This window comes from Schistocerca americana, chromosome 5 (genome assembly GCF_021461395.2).
Source record: "Schistocerca americana isolate TAMUIC-IGC-003095 chromosome 5, iqSchAmer2.1, whole genome shotgun sequence".
NCBI classification, from domain to species: Eukaryota; Metazoa; Arthropoda; class Insecta; order Orthoptera; family Acrididae; genus Schistocerca; species Schistocerca americana.
This window is the reverse complement of record NC_060123.1, coordinates 416,857,694-416,877,997: the sequence shown is the minus strand read 5'-3', so window position 1 is coordinate 416,877,997 and position 20,304 is coordinate 416,857,694. Positions and strand designations below refer to the sequence as shown.

Below are 20,304 nucleotides of genomic sequence, written 5' to 3'. Positions count from 1 at the left end.
TGTGTATATCTGTTACTTTGTAATCTTCTTGTTCTTGTAACTCCCACTCCTCTGCCCATCCTATTTCTTTCTGTCTCTGATTAGTTCCTGTCTCCTTTTCCATTATTGGCCTACTTCATAATTATGCTAATCTTGCACTAGTCATTTCAATTATCACTTCTCTTACTCTTATTTCATTCGTACCTCTCACTCAGTTTTTCTAGAATCGCTGAACTGAAGCCAGCACATTTTTACCAATCCACTACATTTGACCTAATAGTCTCCCTCTTCAACTTTGTCTCCTCTTGTATGACAACTCTCAACTTACGGTCTGAGTGATCCGCCTTTCTTTTACATAATCCCCAACTTACTCCTATTTCTTCCTGAAGAAAGAATGAACAGTTCCAAGAGCTAGAACATTTATTTTTTATTCTTATGAGTGTCCATCAGCAGTACTTAGAATTTCATCTCTTGGGGTAAATAAGAGATACGTATTTTGTGTCATAGTTTTCTCATGCGTATTTTTCTGTTCATACAAAAAACCAAAGAGGAGGCAATTATACATCACAAAACTTACAGTATTTACACTATTTCTTCTTTCATGTGTCTTTCTCAAAAAGAGAAGAATGAATACTTTTCTCTGTAGCCTCCACATCCCCTATCACCCACTGTATATCAAGAAGCATCTTGTTAAAACTTTAAAAATGTAAATTTATTTCTCTTTATAATGAAGTTTGTCATTTACTCAATGATTTATTGTGATATGTCTAAGCTGTTTGACTCTAGGTACATAGATAATAACTTTATTTTCTCATACAATAATAGTGAATGATTGTAAAATGAATGTTTATCATATAACAGCAAAGGAAAACACATTTTCATATGCCATCCTACGAATAAAATACTTTTGTTGGTTTAGAAACGTCTTAACTCACTCAAAACTTATTTCACAATAATAATTAGGTAAATATTGTTGTGTGATTGATAATGTGGTCTTGACATAATTGAGTTATGGCATATTTCAGGTTTCTTGTCAAGTTGATGATCCATTTGTTAACAGTCTGTTTGGAGTTTGGACAGAAAATTACAATATTTCTGTATTTGAAACATTGTGCACAAAACTGAATAAACAGTCAACACAAACCTAAAAAATATTACTAGAGGGAAAAAACAACTAATCACAAACTTTTATTTTCATTTATTTCACCATATCCCAGTTTAAGGCCTAAGCTGATTGTCCAGTGACATAAACACATGTGCCTCCCATTTTGCTCTTCAGTGTGACCTCTATATCTGAAACTGACCTCTGTTCTGTTATGTGTAAGGTAATACTTTACAGAAGTAGCAGTAACTAAAACATAAAAGTTCTTGTAAGCTGCAAAATCATTAATATTCCGTTATATTATGAGACAAAAATGTGAAATTTGTGCAAAAAATCCTTATTGCCACTTCAAATGTGAACACGGGCCTGAAACTAGATTTGGTGAAATAAATAATTCATACAAAAAATATGTCTAGTTGTTGTCTTTTCTGCAGTATATTTCTGAAAATGGCTTTTGCAAACCATCACGGATAAAATAACAAAACATTATTATATATATTATCATCAATGCTTGCACTACCAAAATAGAAAGATTAAAAAATTAACTTACTTATTGGAGATGACAAGAGCTGTTGCATTATATGGAGTTGTGAATGCCACAGTTCTAATTCCATTTTTATTGTTTGGCACAATATCAATCCTTACTGAATCTTCATGAATAAACTTAGAAAAGTGGCCAAGAGCATAAAACAAAGGCTGCTTATAAAATTCATCATTTTTTGCATTCACAATAATTGAAGAATCAACATGGCTTTCTAACCAGCTAGGGCCACCTTCCTGGTTTAATGCAAGATTCCAGTCATACCATCCAGTAACCCAGTGTGTGAAATCCTGGAAAGATTATTTAAGTGAATGCACAGGGAATTTTATGGTACATTGCACAGTTATTATCATTTTATTGTTGATTGAATGGATTTTCTGGCACATGACATGTTTTTGTATTAGTTGCAACACACTCGACACATGAACATTCATAAAATCATTGCTACAATATGTTATTGTACATGAAGTCAGAAGTTTTTAGTGTGTTAATTTTAATACTGTAGTTACTAAATATGAAAAATGTTCCCGTAATGGAGGAGAAGCTTTTGTACCGTAACGTGAACAACAGTCAACAATATCTTACCTTAAATGCAAATTATGTCTACACAGCTTACCACCAGCAGATGCAAACATGGATAAATTCTAAAAAGGTGATGAAAATTCAAGCTTCTTGAAACAAGAGAGTCGTCACCCACTAAAACACCAGAAAGGGAGAAGAAGATTATGACTCATGTACTCTATGTGCAAGGAAAATCAAATGTGCCAGCAGATGCACGTGTTGCAGCTATAACCACTGCAATTGATTACAAGGTCCTAGCTCAATCCCATCAGCATGATGATGAGCTATGCATGTTACTGGATAACCCTGCAGGATTAAAGTTACAATGCATACCTGTACCAGAACAAATGCCGTACTGTACTGTGATATGTCTGGCACAAAAGTATGACCATACATACCTCATCAGTTTTGATCACAAGCAGTTACATCACTGCATAACCTGGCTCATCCCAGGGTCTGGGATACGGTAAAATTACTCAAAGAGAGGTTTTTCTGATCAGGAATGGATGCAGATTGTAGGACATTTGTCAGAAACTGCATGGAATGCCAGGAAAATGAGATCACATTGGAGTCACAAAAACAGGTGATTAACTTCTGGAGGTTGATGATTTATCTCCACATATTACATGACATTAATACTCCCATGTGTAGTTGTGTCATATTCCCTAAAACATGAAGCATGAAAAACTAAACCAAGATGAAAATCAGAGAATAACACCAACACATTGTGGGGCCCCTTTCAGTATCAGAAGGCTACAGCTATTGCCTCATGGTCGAGGATCGATTTTCGAGATGGCCTGAAGCTTTCCCTATGAAAGACATTACAACTGAGATGGTAGCAAAACTGCTTTTCCGTGAATGACTCACCTGGTTTGGTGGACTGATATACATTACAACAGATCAAGGAAGCCAATGTGAGGCTCACCTACTCAAAGCATTGGCCAGTTTGTAGGACACTAGGTGCATTTGTACTAGTACTTATCATCTGGCAGCAAACGGAATAGTGGAACACCTGCATCGCCAACTCATGTCAGCCCTTTGGTGTCATGCTACACAAAATTGGATGGAGACATTACCCATTGAGCTCCTTGGTCTCCATACATCACTTAAGAGTGACTTGGAGGCAACAGTTGCTGAATTAGTGTACACCTACCAGGGAGTTCAAGCATAATGTGATGGATGATGAGGTTGATGTGTCAGAGTTTGTCGGGAAATTAAGATTACACATCTGACAACTCTAGCCAGTGACACCTAGAGAGCAAATTGGATGACACCTGTGCATATTCAAAGACCTCTCCAACTGCAACCATGTATTTGTATGGAATGACACGGTGCACAAGCCATTGCAGCTATCATACAAAGAGCCATATAAAGTGATTGGTAGAAGCAACAATACTTTTAAGATGGACTTCAGGGGTTTGCCTACCACTGTACCATTAAAAGAATGAAACCTGCCATCTACGATATACAACGATATGCAACGAAGATGACCAGCCCCACGACTGTCAAAGATAATGATGCAGTACCTGAAATTATACACGTCCAACAGGATGCTGACAAGATAAAACAAGAAATGGGTGCTGTAATGAAGAAAGTGTCACTGAGTGCAGTTCTCTGATGAAAAATTGGTACCACCAAATTCAATAGTAAAATATTTGGTTTCCCTAAGACAGTGACAAGATGTATGGACATCATGTCCAATTTAACCTCAGATACTGTTGACAATGGGTAGGGGGGATGGAGGCAGGGGTCATGTAGAGCATCACACCACGATGACAAGCATAGTGGCTATATGCAAAAGTATTCCAAGATGTGTAAAATTCTATGTGTTGTGTTATTCTTTGATTTTCAACTTAGTTTAGTATTCCATGCTTCATTTATTAGGAAATCTGATGTACCTATACATGCAAGAATTAATGTAATGTAATATATGGAAATAAATCATTAACACTCATAAGTCAACTGCAAATTATTTGAAGTTCACATAAGTATTAACTCCTCCAGTGAATCTGAAAGAAACACTACTAAGCGACCTACATCAGCAAGTGTAACATTAAAGTTGTATCTTTCAACAAGAGACATAACTGATACTTCTTCTAAATCTGAAAGCAACCTGCTAATGACAGTAACTTTCAAAATATGTTACCAAAATCAGATCAGAAACTGCTGGAAAAAATCCTATTTTTACATCTCTGTGAATGTGGAATAACCACAAATACACAAAGCTCAAAAGTCAAAAACTAATTTTTAGACCTACATTGATGTTCCTCTCAGCACTGACAAATTATACAATTAGGCAACAGAATGAGACATCACACAAAGCTCTCCGGAGATACAGAAATATTCAGCATATGACAAGGAAGAAGAATAACCAAACAACAGACATGGATGAATCAAGGAAACACACTCTTGTTGTACGTGAAACAATAGCAGACTGAAAGAAAGACCAACAATTGTTACTTTTATGTAGTACTAAGTGATCAACTCAAGAAAAAAGAGGAAGAATAAAAATTAGTAATAATTTATATATATTTTTCCCCTTTTTCTCAAAATTCCTTCTATGAGATCTGTTGAAGACATTGCTACAAAATAATGCAACTTGACTCAGTTGGAAATAAAGTGTTAGAAGAATTTAAACCCATCTCTGACATGTTTTGACTTTTTAAAACCATCTCTGATCACTAATAATGGCTTCAGTCTTTCTGATCATCATCAGATATATCTAAATATGCGTTTTCAAGGCATATCTAATAACAATCATATAGATCAAAATGAGCTCAAACTTTTAAAAAAAGATAGTGAATCTCTTAATTTTACACAAATGGATCACTGTGTCCTTCACTTTCATCATGTCACATTTATTTGAAATTAACTAAGTAACAGTGTTGCTTTCAGAACAAAATTTTTGTGTCTGGTGGTATTTATTAATGGACTGTGAATACATTAAAGATACCTGTATCATGTCTGTCAAGTAAGCTTCTCCATTTGACCAGTCACCAAGTCTCACTTTGCTGACATTTGGCATAAGAGTAACTGCAAAGAAACAATAAAGGATAAAAAGAGGTGAGTGTATTATGTTGATAACAAAGCAGTAAAAGGGGAACTTCATTATAAAGAATAGTAAAAAGATGGTTAGGAACTCTGCAATTCAAACAGAACAAAATAACTAAACAATAATTGAATAATCTTAAATAACAAAACACAAAATATGCATCAACTAACTTCCCAGTCTCTACTGAAAAATATGTTCAAAACATTTGCATAGCAAAGACACATTTATTTATCTTCCTTAAAAACTCACTATTTCTTAAGCATTTAAAATTGTGTGAAAATGAGGTAAGGATTTTTTGCTGGAGAAGCAAGTATAGAACATAACCCATCACCTTTTCTGCATGCTTCTCCCACTCATCTTCTCACTGTACACCTCAGTCACCAGAAGTTGAAAGCCTTTGGAACAAAAGCTGACCCCAAAAACTGCACTGTCAAACAATGCTGTCTAACATATCAATGCGCTACAATTCAATTTGTCTGTGAAAACAACATGATTACTGAAACTGGCAGATAACGCACTTCAATAAAGATTCTGTGGTCACAAGCCAATGACGACTAATTTTAAGAAATTTTTGTGGCTATGGAACCATACATCAAGAATAATGTTTGAAAATACCACAGTGAAATAGCAGCCATAGCTTCACTTCTGAGCCTTTCCATATTGATGCAATCATATGTGAATTATTAAGAATATTGTAACAAAATACACTATTGCTTTCCATATCTTAAATCATAAAGATATTACAATTTCGATTATGTAAACATTTAAGCAATCATTAGCCTTGCATATTAGTTTTAACCACAGTACAAAGCAGAAAATATAGGTACTTTGCTCCTCACAACTATCATCATCAAACTTGCCTGCACAGGTACTGTAATCTCAGTAGCTTTTTTGTCTTGTACTAATGGAGAGAGGAAATGAGAACGTGACAGGAAACAGAGCAGAGAGAGGGAACAATGTTTATAACATTGGAGAAGAGAATGAATGAAAAACATGACAGTTAATGATACCAAATGTTGGTTAACTGCCCTTCTCTACAGAACAAAATGTATCTGAAAACTCAGAATCCAAGGGAATACTTGAATTAATGATGTTTTCAATGAAACTGTCTCATATACTTTCTTTCCCAAAGAAATGTTCATGTAAATTTTTGGTGTGTCTTGTGCCCATAACCCACTTTTCTGCAGTTGTACAGTAAACTGTAGGTAACAGAGTTCATATGCACACCTATGCCATGAAGTAATTATGATTCACACCTACTGATCAGATCTGAATAAAGTGCTTCTTAATGGACTTAATGTTCTCTGCAGTATCTTCAGTGCTTGAGGCTGAAAGAAAACTGGAATCTTTGTCAAACCTACAGGGTGTTTCAAAAATGACTGGTATATTTGAAACGGCAATAAAAACTAAATGAGCAGTGATAGAAATACACCGTTTGTTGCAATATGCTTGGGACAACAGTACATTTTCAGGTGGACATACTTTCGAAATTACAGTAGTTACAATTTTCAACAACAGATGGCGCTGCAAGTGATGTGAAAGATATAGAAGACAACGCAGTCTGTGGCTGCGCCATTCTGTACGTCGTCTTTCTGCTGTAAGCGTGTGCTGTTCACAACGTGCAAGCATGCTGTAGACAACATGGTTTATTCCTTAGAACAGAGGATTTTTCTGGTGTTGGAATTCCACCACCTAGAACACAGTGTTGTTGCTACAAGATGAAGTTTTCAATGGAGGTTTAATGTAACCAAAGGACCGAAAAGCGATACAATAAAGGATCAGTTTGCTAAATTTCAATGGACTGGGAACATGACGGATGAACGTGCTGGAAAGGTAGGGCGACCGCGTACGGCAACCACAGAGGGCAACGCGCAGCTATTGCAGCAGGTGATCCAACAGCGGCCTCGGGTTTCCGTTCGCCGTGTTGCAGCTGTGGTCCAAATGACGCCAACGTCCACGTATCGTCTCATGCGCCAGAGTTTACACCTCTATCCATACAAAATCCAAACGCGGCAACCCCTCAGCGCCGCTACCATTGCTGCACGAGAGACATTCACTAACAATATGGTGCACAGGATTGATTACGGCGATATGCATGTGGGCAGCATTTGGTTTACTGACGAAGCTTATTTTTACCTGGACGGCTTCGTCAATAAACAGAACTGGCGCATACGGGGAACTGAAAAGCCCCATGTTGCAGTCCAATCGTCCCTGCATCCTCAAAAAGTACTGGTCTGGGCCGCCATTTCTTCCAAAGGAATCACTGGCCCATTTTTCAGATCCGAAACGATTACTGCATCACGCTATCTGGACATTCTTCGTGAATTTGTGGCGGTACAAACTGCCTTAGATGACACTGCGAACACCTCGTGGTTTATGCAAGATGGTGCCCGGCCACATCGCACGGCCGACGTCTTTAATTTCCTGGATGAATATTTCAATGATCGTGTGATTGCTTTGGGCTATCCGAAACATACAGGAGGCGGTGTGGATTGGCCTCCCTATTTGCCAGACATGAACCCCTGTGACTTCTTTCTGTGGGGACACTTGAAAGACCAGGTGTACCGCCAGAATCCAGAAACAATTGAACAGCTGAAGCAGTACATCTCATCTGCATGTGAAGCCATTCCGCCAGACACGTTGTCAAAGGTTTCGGGTAATTTCATTCAGAGACTATGCCATATTATTGCTACGCGTGGTGGATATGTGGAAAACATTGTACTATAGTGTTTCCCAGACTGCAGCGCGATCTGTTGTTGAAAATTGTAACTACTGTAATTTCGAAAGTTTGTCTGCCTGAAAATGTACTGTTGTCCCAAGCATATTGCAACAAACGGTGTATTTCTATCACAGCTCATTTAGTTTTTATTGCCGTTTCAAATATACCGGTCATTTTTGAAACACCCTGTACATTTTTGATCAAGAAAATTTCTTCTTTCAATTATAAATCTATTAAATTCCCCTTATATATTGAGAGATATCTTCTGTCATAAATGTATAATACAGTCATATTACAACTGCTTGAATTACGGATGTCTGGCCTCATTAGAATGCACAGCATGAATACATATTGACAAACCAAAATGTCACAGAATGGATAATATCTTTTGTCTTCACTTCTATGACATCACTACTGCAAAGACTGCAACACACCGCCAAACCATGACACACAGCAAGTGGAGACACTAAACTTGTCATAGAGTCTTGTAGATATGCTGCACTCATCTACCTCGTGTATTACCTGCATGTATTAATAGACTATTTCTCCCACAATATGCTGTCTGAAATTTAATTGATAATTTTAAAAAATATTAAACATGATGGTCATCTTTCATCGTTTAAGGCAGGGCTTAACAACTGGCCTGTTTTGAGCGCGAGTACTCGCGTATGCTCAGGCACGTGCTCGCGAGCAGGTGCAAGGTCACAGAGTAGGGACGGAGGGGAAATGCGCGTGCACATATGAATAGGACCGCAGTGTGCCTATTGAATTCGCACCGACTGTGTAATGTTAAAAGTACTACGATCAGCTCTAGCAGTCACTTCGCTGGTTAAGAATCATGTCAAGTCGCCGTTGTGTAACCCCCACCATGCTTTCGCAGTTCAACCCCCATTGGGAGGAATTGTATCTGTTTACAGAAAAAGATGGTGTTGCAAAATGTTCAGTATGTCACAAAACGCTGAATTCTTTTAGGAAATTTAATTTGCAGCGACACTAAATTGTCGTACCATGCGAAAGACTACAGAAGTGGAAAATGTGATGGACCAGATCTTGCACAGAAAGTTATTAAACTTAAAAGGAAGCTATCCGAAGAAGATCTGAATGATGAAGAAAAATCAACTGAGGCAGCTCTCAGAGTGAGCTACAAAATTGCTTTGTTTTTAGCAAAATTCCTGCGCCCCTTCACTGATGGCGATTTAATAAAAGATGTTTGGTAGTTGCAGCAGAACATTTGTGTCCATCTCAAGTTGAACAGTTTCGAATTGTGCCATTATCTGACATGACCATTATGCGTTGCATACAGGACATGGCAGACGACGTCCAGAGCCAGCTTGCAAATATCTATAAAGATTTTATGGCGTATTCTCTATATCTGGACAAAAGTGTTGATATCACTGGAACAGCGCAGCTTTCCATATTTATTAGAGGTGTTAATAGAGATCTTCAGGTGAGGAAGGAGCTCCTTGATGTAGTAGCCATGAAGAACACTACAACCGGAGGTGATATTTTAAGTAGTGTTGAAGAAAGTGTTGAAAATATAGGATTGTCATGGAATTCTTTAGTTTCAGTGTCTACAGACAGCGCACCAGTGATGACAGGGAAAAAATTAGGTTTCGTTGCGCTGTTGAAGGAGAAAATGGAAAAACTGACCATGCTGAATGAAATCAAGGGGCATTCACTGTGTGAGCCACCAGGAAAACTTATGTGCAAAGAGTATCACCCAAAAAAATGTGATGAATGTTGTTGTTTGTACAACAAATTATATAAGTAAGCATGGGCTACAACACAGACAATTTAAAAGCTTTCTTGAGGTTGTAGAAAGCCAGTATGGTAGCCTGCCTTATTACAGCGAGGTCCGCTGGCTTAGTCGTGGCGAATTATTAAATCGAATTTTTGCCTATTAGATGAGATAAATATGTTCATGGAAATAAATAACATGTGTGTTCCTGAATTGAAAGAGCCTTCATGGAAATGTGATCTCGCGTTCTTAGCAGATTTAACTCGCCATCTGAATGCTTTGAAAATTTCACTACAAGGTAAAGATCTGCTAATTACTCATTTCATAGATCGAATACGAGCTTTTAAAATGAAATTGACACTTTGGGTGAGTCAGCTGGAAACAGGAAATCTAGCACATTTTCCTAAATTATCATCCATGCAAGATGTTCACAAAGACTGTGAACGTTATTCACATAATTTAGTTGCCGTTAAGGAAGAATTTGATCAACACTTTCAAGATCTGACAGCACTAGACAGTGATTCTGATCTGTTCTCCTCTTCATATTCAGCGAATACTGAAGAGATTCATCCTGAGCTGCAACTAGAAATTATTGACCTTCAGTGTGACAGAGAATACAGAGACAAATTTCAGAACAAGAAAAACATTTTGGAATTTTACAGACACTTCCCTCAGGATAGATTTCCTCATTTGCACAAACTGGTGGCTACAATAATATCAATGTTTGGTTCCACATATGTTTGTGAATAACTGTTCTCTGCAATGAAATGTAACAAGACACGCCTGAGAAACGCATTATCTGATCGAAATTTAAACTGCACGCTGCACCTACGATGCACAAGAACAATTCCTCCGAACATAGACGCAATTGTAAAGGGCAAAAAGTACAAGATAACAGAGAATCCCACACTTCAGTGACACCTTTTATTGTGTAGCAGTTCACAAATTAATACGAATGTAGAGGCATACACTAAGCTAATAAAATTATGTGGCACGTGTACATTCTCCTTTATTTGTTTCATTTGTCACAGTAATAATTCGTGAGTGATATCCCGGCAGGTGGCCGCGGATTTACATTGACTGGCGGCAGCTGTTGTGTGCCCCACGTGACTCTCCCCACTCTGTTTCTTTGTAGCGAATCATTCAGGGTTAGTTCTAGCTCTTTCATATCCTTCCTGGTTTCCTTCATCTATCCTACTTGTTGCTTCATGTTCCAATGTTTCTCTATAATCTGTAATCTGGTTTCTGGTGTCCTTGTAACATGACCAAAAATGAGATTTTTTTCCCTATAGTATCTGTAATGGGCTCCAGTTCACTAAACACCACTTCATTTGGCACTATCCACCATTGTCCATCTTTTCAATATTTCTTATATACACATATTCTAGCTAGTCTTCTCTCTATTTTTAAGATTTTGTGGATTCAATTTTTCTGGGTGACTTTGAAAAGTGGGTGACCTTCATATGTCACCTCTCATTAAACTATCATCCAGTAATGTTTTAATTTAGTTTTAATTGACAGACTTTTTTACTGTATGTAGACCATGTCAATTTTTGAGCTTCTATCATTTTGTTAGGTATTTTTTGCCATACAGGTTTCTCATCCAAGTTGCATTTTTTAATTTCTTCTAGTACTTAAATTGTTCCTCTATTTTTACTCTCCTACTATTATGTAGATGATTACTAGTTGATCTGTTATATATCGTATCTTTCAGGAGTGCTAGTTCTGCAAAGTTCGCAGGAGAGCTTCTGTAAAGTTTGGAAGGTAGGAGACGAGGTACTGGCAGAAGTAAAGCTGTGAGTACTGGGTGTGAGTCGTGCTTCGGTAGCTCAGATGGTAGAGCACTTGCCCGCAAAAGGCAAAGGTCGAGTCTCGGTCGGGCACACAGTTTTAATCTGCCAGGATGTTTCTGATCTGTTATAATTTGTAGGCTTTTTTTTTTTGACTTCTTGAATGTTATTAGTTAGTAATGCTAAGTCATCTGTGTATCCCAAGCAATTTAAGCTTATTTCATCTTTCTTGGTTCCAGTCATTATGTTTTGAGGATTTTCTTTATACTATTCCGTAATCATGTACTCCAGAGTCCAGCTGAAAAGTGATGGTGATAAACTGTTTCTCTGTCCTAACCACATTTTAATTGTAAATATCTGAGATAAGTCTCCTCTGAGCATTTGAAATTTTTGTTAATCTGACATGGTGACACAAATTCCTTAGTATCTTCATCATTGAAGATCTGTGGATACAATCATAAGCTTTTTTGAAGTCCACAAAGGTTACAACTTACTATTTTTGTCTTCTTTTGCAGTAATCCATTACCAATTTCAAAATAATTATTGGCTCTAGGCAGTTTTCCTAATGTCTAAATCCTCCTTGCTATTTTCCTAGTTCCAGTTCAAGTTGATTTTTACAATGATTGTACAGAATTCTTGCCATGCCTTTATATGCAATATTCAAAAGGGAAATTCCTCAATAGCTGCCTGGATTTGATTTGTCTCCTGTTTTGTTTAACACATGGATTACAGCTGTAGTCCAATGTTCTTTGTACCAGATTTTTGCTATGCATTGGTATAATGATATTTTTACTGATTCTGCTGCATATTTCCAAAGTTCCACAAATGTCTCATCCACTCCACGTGACTTATAGCTGTTGAGTTCGTTGAGCTTTGTTTTATTTTTATAAGATAATGTGATTAATTATTTGTGAAAAATCTCCATTTTACTTTACTACTTATGATAAGATGAATTGTTTGCTTGCAGATATTTAAACAATCAATAGGCGCCACTTCAACTTGGTTATTTAATTGTCCCATCAATGCCTTTGTGGTATACTAGAATACACATATGAGAGAAATTAAAAAAATCTACATTTTAATTGTCTACTTTATATTAAATCTTCTATGTTGCCTTTTTATGTTTAATGAAGCAATCATTGACTTAATGCTATGATTTACCAGAACTTATATATAGACCACTTACATTTCTATTAAATAAACATTTCTTCATCATATCCAGGGAGCTTCATACAGTGGGGTAATCACAACTTTGTATCATCACTCGAAAAGCTCTGATATCTGCTTCTGTGTTCAGACATGTATGGACACATTTCTTTCTCTAATCCACATGATCAAGGTAAACCTTTCTTACTTTACTAGTTTGGAGATCAAATAGGAAACAAAATTCACTACTGTATCTTATTTCTGTAAGAATTGCTTAGACATCTCCTTCCACAGGAAGATACTTCTCAACCACTTACAGTCTTTACAGTGGTATTGTTCCTGTCAAAATGTATCCCTCTAACATGGTATAGGTCTCCCTTCTATGGGTCCACCTAATGTCAGTGTACGTCCTCCCTTCCCTGGGTACACCTAACCTTTTCCTCCAATACACAATTCATACAAGATACACTACACCACTACTTCTCTACTCATCTACTTGAAAAAATTTCCCTTTGTGGGTATGACTTCACCTGATCTATTAAATCTATTTAAAAACGACCATTTCCTTGCTCCTCCTGATCTAGGAAAAGTTTCACCTATGTTTCTCTGTCAGTGTTCTGGGTGGATGGTTATACTGTCATATATCATTTGACTCATCTGCTGCATCACTCTCATTACACTGCTAGGCAGTTTGCAACCATTTTGTCTCAATGTTAGCATGCCATAACTAAATTCAGGAAATTTATGCAATTCCCTTCCTTTCTGCCAGTTAATGTGACCTGCTAACATGCAGGACATTGAAATAAGGGCTCTGTTAACTTATGCTCTGTATCTTTGAGACAAAAATTTATATGACTTCCTACCATATGCGTTTCATACTTATAAACGTCAGAATGTGTTTTTCCCTTCCTTGGCCATTCCTGTGAAAAATAGGTTTGTATATAATTCTGTGAAATGGAATTAAAGATGGTTTCTGTGGTAGAAACTAGTGAATATGGTTAGAAGGAGGCTAAAGCCAGTACTTCTGTTGGAGAAGGAACAAAGGAAAAATAAGACTAGGAGTGTTGGTACCTATGAAGGGTAGAAGACAGACCGCAAAGACTGATTCCCATGTCACCCCCCACTCCGGGATTCCCTCCCTGACACATTTTCTGAGGAGCAAGAGGATGAAAATGATTGACATACCTTACTGAACATACTTCCCCGGCTTCACCAATACAGGCCCTGGAAAGTGACCCTAAGCCGCCCCCCCTTATTGCAAGTCAATGGAGAGTGAGTAACAACATATACAAAAAATGTGATTTGCAATAGAACATGGTCAGCTTAGATGTATGCTTACCTGTGTGAATTGCTAGACAGGTAATATCATTTACAGGGTTGGAGTTGGCTGTTTACTTTCTCCACAAAAAGTGCTACAAAGCTAACCATAACATTTGTATAAGGAAAGAAAAAGTATGAAATCCCCTACTAAAAAACATACGAAATAATATCTTGATTTTTTTATTTAATTGTGGAACATTCTTTGAAATTTCTGTTTCTGTATGATGCTTTCTATGTTGTTGTTATTGTTGTTGTGATCTTCAGTCCTGAGACTGGTTTGATGCAGCTCTCCATGCTACTCTATCCCGTGCAAGCTTCTTCATCACCCAGTGCCTACTGCAGCCTACATCCTTCTGAATCTGCTTAGTGTATTCATCTCTTGGTCTCCCTCTACAATTTTTACCCTCCACGCTGCCCTCCAGTACTAAATTGGTGATCTCTTGATGCCTCAGAACATGTCCTACCAACCGATCCCTTCTTCTGGTCAAATTGTGCCACAAACTCCTCTTCTCCCCAATTCTATTCAATACCTCCTCATTAGTTATGTGATCTATCCATCTAATCTTCATCATTCTTCTGTAGCACCACATTTCAAAAGCTTCTATTCTCTTCTTGTCTAAACTATTTATTGTCCATGTTTCACTTCCATACATGGCTACACTCCATAGAATTACTTTCAGAAACGACTTACTGACACTTAAATCTATACTCAATGATAACAAATTTCTCTTCTTCAGAAACGCTTTCCTTGCCATTGACAGTCTACATTTTATATCCTCTCTTCTTCGACCATCATCAGTTATTTTGCTCCCCAAATAGCAAAACTCCTTTATGACTTTAAGTGTCTCATTTCCTAATTTAATTCCCTCAGCATCACCTGACTTAATTCGACTACATTCCATTATCCTTGTTTTGCTTTTGTTGATGTTCATCTTATACTCTCCTTTCAAGACACTGTCCATTCCGTTCAACTGCTCTTCCAAGTCCTTTGCTGTCTCTGACAGAATTACAATGTCATCGGCGAACCTCAAAGTTTTTATTTCTTCTCCATGGATTTTAATACCTATTCCAAACTTTTCTTTTGTTTCCTTTACTGCTTCCTCAATATATAGATTGAATAGCATCGGGGAGAGGCTACAACCCTGTCTCACTCCCTTCCCAACCACTGCTTCCCTTTGATGTCCCTCGGCTCTTATAACTGCCATCTGATTTCTGTACAAATTGTTAATAGCCTTTCGCTCCCTGTATTTTACCCCTGCCACCTTCAGAATTTGAAAGAGAGTATTCCAGTCAACATTGTCAAAAGATTTCTCTAAGTCTACAAATGGTACAAACGTAGGTTTGCCTTTCCTTAATCTTTCTTCTAAGATAAGTCGTAGGCTCAGTATTGTCTCACATGTTCCAACATTTCTACAGAATCCAAACTGATCTTCCTCGAGGTCGGCTTCTACCAGTTTTTCCATTCATCTGTGAAGAATTTGTGTTAGTATTTTGCAGCTGTGACTTATTAAACTGATAGTTTCGTAATTTTCACATCTGTCAACACCTGCTTTCTTTGGGATTGGAATTATTATATTCTTCGTGAAGTCTGAGGGAATTTCGCCTGTCTCATACATCTTGCTCACCAGATGGTAGAGTTTTGCCAGGACTGGCTCTCCCAAGGCTTTCTATATTTTCTTGAATTTATGCATGGTGATGCACATATACAAATCCATTTGAACAATCTTTAAGATTCCATTCAAGAACTTAGTCAAGACTATATTGTCTTTCTCAGACTATTATTGTCAAGAATCTATATTTACTGACCGCTCGTGCAGTATTCAACTGTGAGAAGGTAGTTTAATTGCTCATTAGCATAATGATCTTGATGCTCCACTTGATGATTCCAGTGTGGATCAACTTATAACATCATAAACATCAATAAACAATTAGCTACTTGTAATAAAAGATGGTCAGTAAATGTAATTAACAATTACTTACTAATTAATATAATTTTACATATATGGCAGTTCATATCAGTCTTTGACATAATAATCATTTCTGTGATTCTAATTCTCTTCATCTTAAGTGTAGTTTATGTTATTATGATAGGACAGTACAAGGAAACTTCATTTATAGTTGATAGGAATGTAAGAGTATGAGAAACTGCTATGAAGAAAACAAAATAGGAAAGACTGAAGCACTTAGCTTGGAACTTGGCAGTCATCAATCCACCAAACCTGCAAAGATTGTAGACTTCCCTGAGATCTATGGTATTTAAATATTATTCCTATGTGCCAGTAATATCAAAAAACTATCCAAAAAAGCATTTCTGGATACACCAATTGATCCTCACATCTCATTTTGTTAAAATATGCACAAAGTTGTTGACATTCCACTTCAGATATGTCTTCTGTCTTCTTTTAATTTCATGTAAAAAGGTGAAATTTTTGTTTAACTTTTCTTGTGTGCTTTTTGATCAATATCTATTTTTTAGTATTTCCTGGAAATTATCCCAACATTTGAACTCTTCTCAATGAGCAATTACCTATTCAGCTGCATCACTTACCAGGTACCTAAGTGCAGTATTCATTTTCTTAGAATCATCCCACCTTTATGGTTTAAATTTAGGAAATTGTTATGACAACCTCATCCCATTTCTCAGTTTGAGTCCTCCTATTAAATCTCCTGATAATTCATTATTTTCTTAACCTGGTTTCTGCTTTAATCTTCTTTTGTTTTCTCCACTTCCTTACAGAATCTTTGAAATTCCCCTTCCTTTTTAACTAAATCACCTGCAGAATTAATTGTGTCTTGCACCTTCTGCTCAACTAACTTATTTATTTGTTCCTCCAAACTAGTAAGACTAGAGTGAGGACTCATCATTACATTTGAATCCTTAGTCTCCTCTAATACGTTCAAACTTAGTTGGGTGGCTGAAATTTGCTCATGGAGATTGAACATTGTTAATTCCCATTCTGTAAATTATTTCATTTGTTTCAAGATTGTCACAAAATTGCTCACAGACCATATTTCACATAAGTCACACTGATTTTTCATGTCTGTATGTAACTCCGGTTTTAAAGTACTTATGGCTGGTTGCAGTTTGGAAATTTTAGTGTCAATCTCTTCCTTTTCTGGATGGACTCCTTAGACAATTCATCTTTACTAATTTTTATCTTGGTACTTCATTCAAAATTATTTCTTAAATCTAAATCGGCCTGGCCATTTAATTCTTCTAGTTTTATAAATATTTCAGTAAATTACCCTCCATGCTACAAGTAATGATAGGAATACAATAAATTTAACAACATGCTTGCGTAAGGGGTAGTCAAATGAAAACTGAATACCCACCACAATGGGACGATGGAATTGTTTGATTCAAAAGTAATCACTACACACATTAAGGCATTTATCCCACTGGGAGATGAGATGATCATTTCCTGTTTTGTAGAATGTAGACAGCCACTGAAAGATCTACAACCACTCTCACTCTTGCACTTCCTCATCTGACTAAGACCAACACCCATGTATGTCTTTCTTCAGGACAAAAGAGATGTGAAAACCACATGGCAAAAGATTCAGATGGCACAGAGGATGTTGCAATGTTTCCCACCTAAATTGCTGAAGTGTAGCCTTCATCCAGTTTGTAGTGTGGGGTTGGTCATTATCACGCAACAGGATGATTCCATGTGACAACAATAAGGGGTACTTTGACTTTATGGCATGTCACAGTTTTTTCAAACCATCTTTATAGCACTGTGTGTTGATTGTGGCTCCATGCTTGAGGAACTTGACAGAGGAGCCCACAGTGGAAGAATAAGGTCACCGTGACCTTATCAGAACTTTTGTGAAGAGCTTTATTACTTTGGTGGGTGAGATGTGGGATGTTTCCTCTGTTGGCTTTGCTATTTGCCCTAGGGCTGAAATTGATGGCACCACATTTCATCCACTGTGATGATACAGGACAGAAATGCATACCCTTCCTTGTGGTACCGCAGCAGATGACTCAGGCTTGCCGCGATTTTGTCCATCTTTTGTCCCTCCTTCAGGTGATGTGACATTCACTATACACAAATTTTGTGGCAACACAAGTGGTCTTTGATGATAGAATGCACAGAGCAATGGCTAATGCTGAACGGGACGTGAATTTCATCCTCCACAATATGTCAGTTTCTCTGGATAAGGCCACCAATTCACCCCATCACATCAAGGGTAATGGCTTGATGGGCCTGTCCTGTGAACAGATTGTCTTGCAGTGATGTGTGCCCAACCCAAAAACTTCTCTGCCACTTGTGCACACACATCAGAGACATTCAGTGTTTACCATACAGAGTGGACAGGCAATGCTGAATTTCACACACTCCCGCATCCTCATCCACCAGAAAATAAACCACACCTCTCTGTTATTCTTTGCTTGTCTCCATGTCAATAGCTAGATGAACACGCTATACCTGTCAGGCAACAACCAAGATCATAACCAAACAACTGTGTGGATCTGTGATGTGGCACTATGCTGCTCCCCTATCACAGAGGTGATAATATCAAAACATTACAATAGTAGGGCCACTTTGAAATGTGGCAATGTGATGAGTATGAATGCCCACATTCCAGCTTAGTGTAACTTTTAATCTGTTATGTTGGTACATAAGAGTAATTGATTATGGTAGAAGTAAATGTCATTGGTGTGTGAACAATGTGGTGTGAGACAAATCAGCATGGATTGTGGGGTAGCAGTCCATAGGTTTCTGGAGTGAACCAAATAGGATGTCAGTGTGAGGTTGCAATGGCTTGCATGAGCCAGGAGGCAGAGGAACACAGCCACAGTGGAGGGAAACAAAAACTAAAATATAGTATCTATAGACAGACACCCCTAAACATTGGCAAAGGTGGACTGGTCCTACCATCACCCTCCAGTCAAGAAAACAGTTAAGGTAAGCTAGGGAGTAGTGGCAAAAATTAGATAAAAGCATAATTCATAATTCTGTATTTCAACTGCTAGAAAGTCAATAGTAGTGAGTCAAACTTAAGCATGTTCAGTTTGACATAAAAGGTGATGGTTGACATCAAAGTGGTGCAGAAAGAGGAAAACATGCAGGAATACCACTGTTGGGAAATGGAGTTCTGGTGGAAATTGCGACAGAAGGGTGTCAGTGTCACTAGTCTAAATCTCCCTAATAAACTTTGTGTTTTGCTCAAACAATCAATCCAAGTGTATGCAGTCACTTGCACATAGTTTGTGCAATTTTATAATAGTGAATCAAAAGTTTGCTTTGGGCTGTATTGAAGACAGTGGCATAGATGAATGTATTTTATTTAGCAAAGCTTATTCTGTGCAACAAAATGGATTCCGCCGGACATGGCAAGTCAGCTATTACCATTGCTCCTGCTGCTGTACTTCTCATTTGTGGTCAAGAAATGACTGACAATAACTTACTGGTTTCAATAACTACTAATTTGAATTTTTGGGAGATTAGTGAGGCAAGACTGGGTAGTTTCATGTCATTCCTTTGTAGGGATGACCTGCATGGCAGTAAGAGCATTATACTAGCGAAGGTGCCATTGGTATTAGCTTAAATGCGACAAGATTTATTACAACTTTGAATTGGATGGATCATTCTACCAGTGGGCAAGCGTCACAGATAGGGGCAAACCAAATGGCTGCCATCATAACGAGTCACAGAGTCACACAGTACGGAAGTCATGTGGTTTGCAAACGCATTGTAAAAAAGCTTTCACAGAGGCCAATGCATCTGAAGAATTTATGTAATTTTTATAATAACTTTGTTACTTTCTTTAGTAGTGGCAAACCTTCAGTTCACAGCATTAGCCTTATGATTTTGTTGAGGTATAGAATTTGCAGTGTGATGAACAATGCATGAGCAGTTGACTGCAGGTAAAGATAGGTAGGTTACAGGTCAAGATGTTGTGGAGGCTGACTACACTAGGTTATAAATGACTAATTAGTCATCAGAAAATAAGAAATATGTAACAGAAATACAGTTCAGCAGTTTGGCAGTAGGCAGAAAAGCAGTCAGTCTAGCAGGTGTGCTGGCAGCAGTAGGTGATGCACCAAAGAAGACATCGAAAACTAAGTCACAAAGTCTTATACCAACTGTTGAGCAGCTTTTTAAGATTACAAAATAGAATGGCAGGCGAAGATAAAGCTAGCATTGAGAGGAAGATTAAGGATGACGCTGAAGAGGAGGTAGACAGGGATTTTATAAAGAGAGAGCTATGTAATATCAAGTGTCACAGTCCAAACAAGCATTCAGGGAAGGTCTTACTTACTGATGAAAGCAAAGTAGGGTCAAGTAGTGTGGAGTTAATGGAGACAGACTGGAAAGAGGGGTTGATAATAAACTTGAGCAATTCAA

At 37.5% G+C, this 20,304-nt stretch overlaps 1 protein-coding gene across 2 annotated transcripts in view; it reads right to left on the bottom strand.

Moving 5' to 3' along the window:
• LOC124615902 (lysosomal acid glucosylceramidase-like) overlaps nucleotides 1-20,304 on the bottom strand; it is a 296,037-nt gene that overhangs the window by 19,056 nt on the left and 256,677 nt on the right. For both annotated transcript variants that reach the window (XM_047144076.1, XM_047144077.1), the window contains exons 9-10: nucleotides 5,137-5,216; nucleotides 1,632-1,912 (exon numbers count right to left, since the gene is read on the bottom strand). In XM_047144076.1, the coding sequence (XP_047000032.1) occupies nucleotides 1,632-1,912; nucleotides 5,137-5,216 (361 nt within the window). The remainder of the gene's footprint in view (nucleotides 1-1,631; nucleotides 1,913-5,136; nucleotides 5,217-20,304) is intronic.